The sequence below is a fragment of the Salmo trutta genome, chromosome 13 (genome assembly GCF_901001165.1).
Source record: "Salmo trutta chromosome 13, fSalTru1.1, whole genome shotgun sequence".
Lineage (NCBI taxonomy): Eukaryota > Metazoa > Chordata > Actinopteri > Salmoniformes > Salmonidae > Salmo > Salmo trutta.
The window spans coordinates 60,859,043-60,870,824 of NC_042969.1; the positions used below are offsets into that span (position 1 = coordinate 60,859,043).

Consider the following 11,782-nt stretch of genomic DNA (forward strand, 5'->3'; position numbering starts at 1 on the left):
TCACACCCTTGAGAAAGATTAGCAATATTTACTGTATAAATGAAATGAAAAAATCAAATACTGAGCTATATTGTATGATAAAAAAATATGTATTTTATACGAATACAATTGCTCAGAGAAAATAATTTTGTTTAACATGTAATATATATATATTTTTTTCTTCAAAAATGTAGGGGTAGGGTTGCAAAGGGTATTACTGGAAACCTTTGAAATGTACCAATAACCAACAGAATTTGGGTATCTTTAAGGATTTTTTGTAATCTATCACAAGACATCTACTTCAGATTATCACAGAAGGTCAAAGATCATACCCCCAAGACATGCTTACCTCCCCTGTTATTGGTAATGGTATGATCTTTGACCCTCTGTAACTTTCATCATTACTCACGATTCATTCAGGATTATCTGTAATCATGGTAGCATCCACATTAATTACGAAGTGTTTAGAAACATAGTATATTCTTATTTACAAGTAAAGTGAATCCAAAATGACAGAATACATTATTTACCATTCATTTCTATTGGGCACAAAATAATCTGAAACACAACCAAAACAAACTGCAAATGCATTCAACAAGTTTGTAGAATCCCAAGCTTGACGTAATCATTAAGGGCTAGGAATATGGGACCAAATACTACACTTTTGACTACTGAATTTATAAGAATATTTAGGGATGTCAATAATTTTGAACCCTACCTTTTTGAGAAAAAAACTTGTTAAACAAAATATCTTTCTCTAAGCAATTGTATTAGTATAAAATAATATAATTGTAATTTTTTTTGGAGCATATAATATAGCTCAGTATTTGAATTATTTATTTTATACAGTCATTATTGTTCATCTTCATCAAGGATGTAAATAATTTCAGACCCCACTGTATTACTAACCTGGTTAACAGCTTATGGTTAGTTAGTTAACCTGTATGGTTAGTTAGTTAACTCGTAGTTGACCTGTATGGTTAGTTAACACTTATACAGGTAGTTACTTAACCCTAGTTAACTTGTATAGGTAGTTAACAGCAGTTAACCTGTATAGTTGGTTAACAGTAGTGTCCAGGTGTCCTCCAAACCAGCAGCCATGTTGTACTGCCTCTCTGTCTCTGTAATCCTCAGTATCTGTTCTGGTGCTCGTAGTGCCACCGGTTGAAGTCGATGTTGAACGCCACAATGCTGCCGGATGCCATGCCAGTGATGAGAGTCCTGGGAGGGGGGCACACACAATACAGCGTCTACATACACAATGTACCTCTATATGACCCATTCATAATTATATTAGCTTATTGTAATTTATTAGTTATTTCCCAAACATGAATCTACTTTACTAACATCAAACAATAGGTGTGTGTGTTTGCGTGTGGGTGTGGTGTGTGAGGAAAGTGACGCTTGTGTATTGCTCCAAGGCAAGTGCGCTTTCAGGACCTTTCACTGCAATTTCGTTGTCTCTATGGCAACTGGTTCTATTTAAAGAAAACAAAGCTCACTGAACTGCAAACGTTCCGTTCCCCCAAATGTACCCTGACAAGCATGAAACACACAGGCCCTTTCAGTGTTCTACAGCCTACATACTGCTCTACACGCACGCACGCACGCACGCACGCACACACGCACACACGCACACACACACACACACACACACACACACACACACACACACACACACACACGCACGCACAATTGATACTGTATTAGAGAAAACCTGACTAGGAGGACTAACAGGACTAACCTCTGGTCGTGAGAGAGGTCCATGGCGCGGACACCAGCATCACAGCCTGGGTAGATGTAGAGCTGTTTGAAGTCACAGGCCTGCCACACCTCCACCACCCCGTTGTCTCCTCCTGTCACCAGGTTCTGACCGTCACTACTCAGCATAATGGCCTAGGGAGCACATCATAATAATACATTACATTTAAATAAATAAATAATCACAGCAATAATCATAACAACATCTACTTCAAATGACAGCCTAGGCCCTATGTAGTATTCTACTTTAGACATTTAGACCCTAGGCCCTATGTAGTATTCTACTTTAGACATTTAGACCCTAGGCCCTATGTAGTATTCTACTTTAGACATTTAGACCCTAGGCCCTATGTAGTATTCTACTTTAGACATTTAGACCCTAGGCCCTATATAGTATTCTACTTTAGACATTTAGACCCTAGGCCCTATGTAGTATTCTACTTTAGACATTTAGACCCTAGGCCCTATGTAGTATTCTACTTTAGACATTTAGACCCTAGGCCCTATGTAGTATTCTACTTTAGACATTTAGACCCTAGGCCCTATGTAGTATTCTACTTTAGACATTTAGACCCTAGGCCCTATGTAGTATTCTACTTTAGACATTTAGACCCTAGGCCCTATGTAGTAAACTACTTTAGACATTTAGACCCTAGGCCCTATGTAGTATTCTACTTTAGACATTTAGACCCTAGGCCCTATGTAGTATTCTACTTTAGACATTTAGACCCTAGGCCCTATGTAGTATTCTACTTTAGACATTTAGACCCCTAGGCCCTATGTAGTAAACTACTTTAGACATTTAGACCCTAGTCCAGTGGTTCTTAACCTTGTTGGAGGTACTGACCCCCACCAGTTTCATATGCGCATTCACCGAACCCTTCTTAATTGGAAAAATGGCTCTCTTCACCTTGAATTCAGCGAGCGTTGTGTTCTTGTATTGTCCATCTCCATGCAGCTTAAGGAAGTGTTCTCTTAGTTTTGCTGGTGCTAGACTAGAATTGCTCAACTTGGCATTGCAAATCATGCAGTTAGGACGCTGACTCTCATCACGTTCCGTTATACATGTGAATCCATATTGTACATATTCGTCCGACCACTTTCTTTTTTTGCTCGACATAGTTAGTATGAAGGGATTAAAATATTAAGAAAGAAATCACACGACGTACCATCACAACAGTCACAATTCGACTACTGAGCGTGCCAAATTCCCTGCAGCACAGATAGGCCAAGCGATGTTGCGTGATCACCTGCAGCCAATGATGGCCAAGCGGGGCTGGTCATCACGAATCATATGAGTCGGGTGTGTGTCTTGACCTCCGCCGAACCCCTGAGACTGACTCACCGAACCCCTGGGGTTCGATCGAACCCAGGTTAAGAACCACTGCCCTAGTCACTATGTAGTACACAAGGTTTGAATATTGCTGTCCATCAATGATTCAATAAACAAATTAACAGAGCTGAGCAATACAAATAAATAAATAATAGATATAGATATATATTGCCCTATATGCAAAGTTGATAGAATCTTATTCAAAATGATTCATAGCTATAATGGCTGCCAAAGGTGCTTCCACCAAGGGGTGTGAAGACATATGCAATCAAGATACTTTAATAACATACATATTATTATTATTAATTTGGTGAATGTTCTATAATTCTCTTTCACTTTGAAAATGTGTATCATACTGTATCTGTGGTCTTACCCGTGTTGAGTCGTTGACCTCCATCTGAGCCAGTAATTTTCCGTTGATGCTGAAGTTACAGAAACGTCCTCTCTCGTAGCAGATGATACAGTGGCCCTCGCTGGACACAGATATGAGGCGGGGACACAAGCAGTTATCTGGGCCTTCCAGGGCCCGCAGCAGGTCCCCTGTTATAGTGTGGACCAGACACGGACCCTCTGGAGGGGGAGCAAGATATAGTTACACACTAACACGCACGGATGTATGGACACATGCACACACACTATTTCAAGGATGTTACTCAACACTCCACACCTAACTAAGATATCTGTGGCATGTGACATTACAGTCCTATCAGCCAACTCACATACCACAACCATCACCTTACCAGAGCCATGTACAACAGCTAATAGCTATGACTATATCCATTATGATCCTAGCTGAAGAGAGAGAGTCTGTTCTCAGAGCCAGCTGAGAACAGATTTCCCAGTTCTGGTTCACATCTTTGACAGTTCTGTATGGTTACGTTTTTTTAAATACTGTGACTTCGATTTTATAGTACTTATTTTCTATAGTGCCTTGGGTGTGAGAAAAGCACTTCATATACAAGATTAATTATTATTATTAGATGGAGATTAAACTGTAGTACACTACTTTGGACCATTGGTGGAAAAAGTACCCAATTGTCATACTGGAGTAAAAGTAAAGATACTTTACTCATTTTCTATTAAGGTAAGTAAACGTGAAAGGCACCCAGTAAAATACTAATTGAGTAAAAGTCTAAAAGTATTTGGTTTTAAATATACTTAAGTATCAAATGTAAATGTAATTGAACAAATATACTTAAGTATCAAAAGTAAAAGTACAAGCATAAATCATTTCAAATTACTTATATTAAGCAAACCAGAAGGCACTATTTTCTTGTTTTTTTAAATAGCCAGGGGCACACTACAACGCGCAGACATAATTTCCGAACGAAGCATTTGTGTTCAGTGAGTCCTCCAGATCAGAGGCAGTAGGGATGACCAGGGATCTTCTCTTGATAAATACGTGAATTGGACCATTTTCCTGTCCTGCTAAGCATTCAAAATGTAACGAATACTTTTGAGTGTCAGGGAAAATGTATGGAGTAAAAAGTACATTATTTTCTTCAGGAATGTAGTGAAGTAAAAGTAAAAGTTGTCAAAAATATAAATAGTAAAGTAAAGTACAGATACCCCAAAAAACTGCTTAAGTAGTACTTTAAAGTATTTTTACTTAAGTACTTTACGCCGCTGCTTTGGACCAGAGCCCTTGGGCCCTGGTCAAAAGAAGTGCACTACACAGGGAATAGAGGACTCAAGCTGTCTCTGCTGACCTTTGGCTCCACTGATGACCAGTCCCAGCTCGGCACACACAGACACACACACCACCTCATGGTCATGGCCGGTCAGCACAGCTCGCGGTGCCGGGTAGTCACCTGGAACACAACACAACAGTTGGGTTTTATTAAAGAACAACACACAACGGCTTGGGATTGTTGCAACAGAGTGCACTTAACTGGAGGATGCACTTATAAGGAGCAACTGAAAATAATGTAATGAACTAAGAACTGACTGAGCATATGTGTTGTTATGTTGATAAATAACTGACCACAGTCATGGTGAGAGTGACTCCCACCCAGCTGCTGCCAGCGAGGTCCTGGTTAATTGTCATTTAAATGTTGTGACGACAGATCACCCTCTTCCCCAACTACCCTCCCCTCACACTGTCCCATGATTGATGACGGCTGGGGGAGAGGTTAATGAGGGGAGGTCCTGGACACCTGGAGTCTTTCCCCTTCTCATCCTTCTCTCCTCTCCTCTCCTTCACCCCTCTCTCCTCTCACCCCCTCTTTCCTCTCCTCTCCTCCCTCTCTCCTCTCATCCCTCTCTCCTCTCCAGCCCCTTAGAGAGTTGGACCAGAGCAGACATGTCAGTCCTAGGACAGCGGTGAGGTGGCTGATGGGACATGTGTCAAAGAAAGCCACAGACTCATCCAGCTCACCTGCCCTACAAAAGATTCAATCAGCCAGCACTGAGCCTGCCCCCCTTCCCCCAACCCCCAGGGACCCCCTCAGCCAGCCAACACAACCACCCCACCCCTACCTCCCCCACACTGCCTCACATTTCAGTGGTATGGGCCGAGCTGGGCCTGAGAGGCAGAGGGGGATTGAGCTGGAAGTTATTTTAATGATCAGGGGCCTCATTTAAATATGTACATTCCTCCCTAAATTCTGGCAGATGTAGAGATTCTGGGATTTGTTTGTGCAACTTATTATTGGGATTTATCAAACTGTCATATGCAAAATATATGCATGTTTTCATTGCTAAATCAGAGCTATACTATATTTGTGAGCTCTCGAACGTGCGTGTCACCACTACTCCCGCTCCTCCCCTCCGGCGTTCGACGTTGCCTGTTTACTAACCACTGGTCCTGGCAACCCTTCATTACGCACACCTGGACCTTATCACTTCCCTGATTACTCCCTCTATTTATAGTGTAGCACTCAGTTGTTATTTCCCATCAGGCGTTATTGTCTCTGTTTCCATGTTCAGACGCATTCCTTGTTTTTGTATCGTTATGGGTTCGATTACATTAAACTCCCCAACTGCACCTGCTTCCTGACCCCCTGCGTCTACATTACAGTGTGTTACAACCCCACCTAGTAAACAACTTCCACTCACCTTTTTTGGCAATATAAACACCCTCATTTGCTGTATGATTTGGATATGTTGGAACTGGGTCATGACTCATGACAATTTCTAAAAGAAAGCGCAATGGCAAATACGATCACATTTATGTAGAGGTATGGGCAGAATGTTTTTTCTTTTTCAGTTACTTAAAAAAAAAAAAAAAATGCATCCCATTTATAGCGACTGCCAAACACTGGCAGTGCATTCTACACGTTTGATTTATTCAAACAATATAAAAGTAAATGCTGGAGCACACTTTATAGGAAAAAAAAAAGTTGTACAATACTTTGTTTATCAATAGACGTTTGTGTTTCTATCTCCTGCCTTGGTATAGGCTCTGAATTAAATAGACTATGATGTTGCGCTCCTATCGCAAAGCAGTACTGTAGCCTACCCATACTGTTACATTTAAATAGGCTACGGGTCTATTTACTTTCAATCATATTTGGCTGTTAAATAAGCAATGGATAAATGGTAGCCTAATATTTGTTGTGTAGCAGAAATAAACCAGTCATGTCAGAAATGGAGATACAGGTCCTGTAATATGATTATGATTTAGGCCTATACAGTTCATATGGAAAATATTCAGACCCCTAGCCTTAATCTAAAATTGATTAAATCGTTTTTCCCCCCCGCATCAACCTACACACAAAACCCCATCATGACAAAGCATAGATTGTTTTGCAAAATTATAAAATAAATATCACATTTACGGAAGTATTCAGACCCTTAACTCAGTACTTTGTTGAAGCACCTTTGGCAGCGATTACAGCCTCGAGTCTTCTTGGGTATGACACAACAAACTTGGCACACCTGTATTTGGGGAGTTTCTCCCATTCTGCTCTGCAGATCCTCTCAAGCTCTGTCAGGTTGGATGGGGAGCTTGAGAGGATCTATCTACAGCTATTTTCAGGTCTCTCCAGAGATGTTCAATTCTGTTCAAGTCCGGGCTTTGGCTGGGCTACTCAAGGACAGCCATAGACTTGTCCCGAAGCCTCTCCTGCAATGTCTTGGCTGTGTGCTTAGGGTCGCTGTCCTGTTGGGAAGGTGCATCTTCGCCCCAGTCTGAGGTCCTGAGCGCTCTGGAGCAGGTTTTCATTCAGGATCAATCTGTACTTTCCTCAGTTCATCTTTCCCTCGATCCTGACTAGTCTCCCAGTCCCTACCGCTGAAAAACACCCCCACAGCATGATGCTGCCACCACCATGCTTTGCTGTAGGGATGGTGCCAGGTTTCCTCCAGACGTGACGCTTGGCATTCATGCCAAAGGTTCAATCTTGGTTTCATCAGAGCAGAGAATCTTGTTTCTCATGGTCTGAGAGTCTTTAGGTGCCTTTTGGCAAACTCCAAGCGGGCTGTCATGCGCCTTTTACTGAGGAGTGGCTTCCATCTGGACACTCTACCATAGAGGCCTGATTGGTGGAGTGCTGCAGAGATGGTTGTCCTTCTGGAAGGTTCTCCCATCTCCACAGAGGAACTCTGGAGGTCTGTCAGAGTGACCATTGTGTTCTTGGGGACCTCCCTGACCAAGGCCCTTCTCCTCCGATTGCTCAGTTTGTCCGGGCGGTCAGCTCTAGGAAGAGTCTTGGTTGTTCCAAACTTCTTTCAATTAAGAATGACGGAGGCCACTGTGTTCTTGGGGCCCTTCAATGCTGCAGACATTTTTTGGTATCCTTCCCCAGATCTGTGCCTCGACACAATCCTGTCTTGGAGCTCTACGGACAATTCCTTCGACCTCATGGCTTGGTTTTTGCTCTGACATGCACTGTCAACTGTGGGACTTTATATAGACTGGTGTGCGCTTTTCCAAATCATGTCCAATCAATTGAATTTACCACAGGTGGACTCCAATCAAGTTGTAGAAACATCTCAAGGATGATCAATGGAAACAGGATGCACCTGAGCTCAATTTCGAGTCTCATAGCAAAGGGTCTGAATACTTATGTAAATAAGGTATCTGTTTTTAATTTGGGGTGTAATTTTCCTTTAAAATATTCACTCTGAGAAGAGTGATGATATCTGATATCAAACAACCTGGTTTGATTGATATGGAATATGAATAGTAGAAGTTCTCTCCGTAGAAGTAACATTCCTTTGTTAGGGAAGGTGCACAGTACAGAAAGCGGTGTGTGAGTACCATTGGAGTGTTTTCTCCTGTAGTACAGTGCCGCGGCCCCCTCTACTAATTGGAACAAACTACCCTGAAATTCTTAATTAGCTTCAGTGAAGATAATGAGAAAACCCTCACCTCAACCACAGCCCCATGTGACCCCAGTTCATGCACAGTACACACAAATACAGTAGACATACGAACATGCACTTGCACGTACACACACTCTTACACACACACACACACCAACACCCACACACTGTTATTGTGTCCAGTCATACAAATGGTGAAGTGGTTGTTTTGAACACAGGTAATCAGTGAGTATGAGGAACTAAGTGAGAAGAGCAGCAGAAATCAAATCACACTCTGGAGCTGAATAGCAAGACATCAGTAGTATTTTACCATAAAGCAACACACACATATAGGTGCATATATAGTAGATGCTTCTCCCTGTCAGGGCCGGCATTATGGGCGGGCCCTTGGGGGCCTGGCCCACCGTACCTTACCTCCTGGGGACGCATCAATCTCAGATAAAGCATCCGACGGCGCAAAACAGCGCCCCTCTGTCTCCATATTGTAGACCATGTATCTGATGCTGTCTGGACGAAAGGAGCATGGCATGCTATACTTTACCCGGCCAGGCAGCATTAGATACATGGGCTACATTTAGTAAGACAGAGCGGCGCTGTTTCGCTCGCTAGTTTCAGCAGAGAGGAAGAGGCTAAGCGAGAGATCTTACTCTCGCTAACATCTGCCCTGAATAAGCCCAATGCACTGCTATGGGCATAATATGCAGACCTAAACTTGTAGCCCACATTCCTGCCTTTGGGACAATGAATCACATGGTTAGGGCGGAGACATGAGCATCTCGTTATTATATATTGCTCTCTGGTTTCAGCCACTTGCAAATCAGAAAGGAAAGTTGGCGGATGCACAGTGCACTGTTCGGATGCTGGATTGCACTAAAGTAAATTGATGTTTTGACAAAATTTTATGATTACTCCGGGTCTAAATAAAATCATTCAAAAATACTTTACCATAGAGCATGACTTAGACACAGAGGATCATTAGCTTATTTTCTTTAAATAGCCTATGCCTATTTGGGAAGCCAGCAATTAGGGCAGCGCGTGGCAATAGGCCTAGCTGATTATTGAGTTGCGGCTGTCACTGAAAAATATCTAAAATGTGTGAAGATAATGTGTCTTGAGTATAATTTTTAATGTTAAGCCAAGAAGCAGAGAGGTGTGTGGTGAAGACATGGGCGTCTCTCTGCAGAATGCATGGGCGTCTCTCTCTCCAGAATGCATGGGCGTCTCTCTCTCCAGAATGCATGGGCGTCTCTCTCTCCAGAATGCATGGGCGTCTCTCTCTCCAGAATGCATGGGCGTCTCTCTCTCCAGAATGCATGGCCGTCTCTCTCTCCAGAATGCATGGGCGTCTCTCTCTCCAGAATGCATGGGCGTCTATCTCTCCAGAATGCATGGGCGTCTCTCTCTCCAGAATGTGCTCCGGTGTCTCCTGACAATTCTTGCACATTGTTCATTGTGTGAATTGTTTTGATAGTTTTTTTTATTTGGATCAATTCCTTAATGCATATGTAACCAGTAGGCCTAGTAAATCTACTATTAATCCCTGTCATTTGGTTACATACATTTCTGTTAATGCATATATTACAGTAATTTACCGTTCTCATTCTCGGAGCGGAAACGTTGTTTGTAGAGTTCACAACCTGCTACACTTGTGAGAAACAAGTTTTGTTTTATTTCATAACCAATGGGAGTTCTGCCAATTTTTTCATTGTCTTTTGTTTGGAGTGCTCCATGTGAACAATGAGCATGTGTGTGGTTTCTCTGTCCTGATAACGTTGAGGGGGAGAACGCCTGAGCACGCAACCTACTGAGTTGACACAATGTTGCACTTAACTAGTGATAGCTCAAATCGAGACAGATAGAAAGGGAGGCAGACACAGTCAGAGTAGAAAGATTAATGCGAATGAAAAAAACTGTTTTCATCAGGATATTTTCTACTGTTTTTATTTGTCAGCTTCAGCCTTTTGTATTTTACTTAGTTGATGATGGAAGTTATTGGCCTACTGCTGCATTGGCTATAGTCTATCTCTGAGTTCCATGCTGTAATTTCTTTAGCCGCCAATGGATCTCGGCGTATTATGTGTCCATATGGCAGAGAATGGTGCCCTTGCATTAGTTGCATTTTTACTTTTACATTTTCATTATTTTGATTCCGACTTTTATGATTAACCAAATAAAAACGTTACTATTGAAGTGAAAGTGTTCCACAAAAATGTGCATATCAAAATAAAATAACTGGCACGCAGGTAGGTAGAAATAGTAGGATAAATTGTAAGCTTCAACAAACTTGAAACTCACGAGCTACCTATGGTCTTTGTTATAACACACATTAACAACATTTGAGAAAAAAAACGGGCCCGCATATAGAAATCAAATGCCCGTCCAACTGATTCGTTCTGGCACCAGCCCTGCTCCTTGTCTCTGTCCATTATTCAATAACAAGAGTGGAAACTAGGAGTTTCACTGCTGTACAAAGAATGCTACTTTTAATATTATAATCTACCTTTATAAACCCCAGCTCCACTATGAGGTGGTGTAATTCATTTGAGCTGATATGAAGAGCTTCTTCTCTGTACACAGGGGGCTCCCGAGTGGCGCAGCGGTCTAAGGCACTGCATCTCAGTGCTAGAGGTGTCAGACCCTGGTTCAATTCCAGGCTGTATCACAATCGGCCGTGATTGGGAGTCCCATAGGGTGGCGCACAATTGGCCCAGCATCGTTGGGGTGTGTGTTCTGACTTACTGTTGTTGGGGTTGTCTCCTATGATGTGGTGTCGTCCACTCCAGTACCAGAGTAGCAGTGTAGCGTCTCTGGACCCTGACACGATGTAGCAGTCTCCCCCGATGTAGCTCTCTGACCTGGCCAGACACGTCACCACGTCCCAGTGGCCAAACACTATCTGGGTCAGCTTACCTGCAGCACAGAGACAGTATTATGATATAAACCTATGTGTGTATGCACAGTAGTAGTAGTAGTAGTAGTAGTAGTAGTAGTAGTAGTAGTAGTAGTAGTAGTAGTAGTAGTAGTAGTAGTAGTAGTAGTAGTAGTAGTAGTAGTAGTAGTAGTAGTAGTAGTAGTAGTAGTAGTACCATGGTAGTAGTAGTAGTACCATGGTAGCTAGTATTACCTGTCTCAGTAGAGTAGACTCTGAAGCTCTTGTCCCAGAAGCCACAGACCAGGATGTAGCGGTTGTCGGCGGTAACCACGAAGCAGTGTGTGTTGATCTGAATGCTCTGGTCCACCAGGTCTGTGATCTGACGCTTGTTACTCCCAGTGTTGTTGGCTACAGTCAGAGGGATAACTTAGTATTCAGTACAATGGTCTGGCCTGGCCTCAGGGTTACACCCACACAGAGGGATAACACTGTATTCAGTACAATGGTCTGGCCTGGCCTCAGGGTTACACCCACACAGAGGGATAACACTGTATTCAGTACAATGGTCT

The 11,782-nt window shown here is 42.5% G+C and overlaps 1 protein-coding gene across 4 annotated transcripts in view; it reads right to left on the bottom strand.

Annotated features, from left to right (window-relative positions):
* Positions 1–401: 401 nt before the first annotated feature.
* LOC115206229 (neurobeachin-like) overlaps positions 402–11,782 on the bottom strand; it is a 308,527-nt gene continuing 297,146 nt past the window's right edge. For all 4 annotated transcript variants that reach the window (XM_029772948.1, XM_029772946.1, XM_029772945.1 and 1 more), the window contains 6 exons: positions 11,466–11,621; positions 11,081–11,251; positions 4,783–4,884; positions 3,447–3,643; positions 1,724–1,875; positions 402–1,200 (listed from right to left, as the gene is read on the bottom strand). In XM_029772948.1, coding sequence (XP_029628808.1) covers positions 1,110–1,200; positions 1,724–1,875; positions 3,447–3,643; positions 4,783–4,884; positions 11,081–11,251; positions 11,466–11,621 — 869 coding nt within the window. In that variant the 3' untranslated portion in view covers positions 402–1,109. The remainder of the gene's footprint in view (positions 1,201–1,723; positions 1,876–3,446; positions 3,644–4,782; positions 4,885–11,080; positions 11,252–11,465; positions 11,622–11,782) is intronic.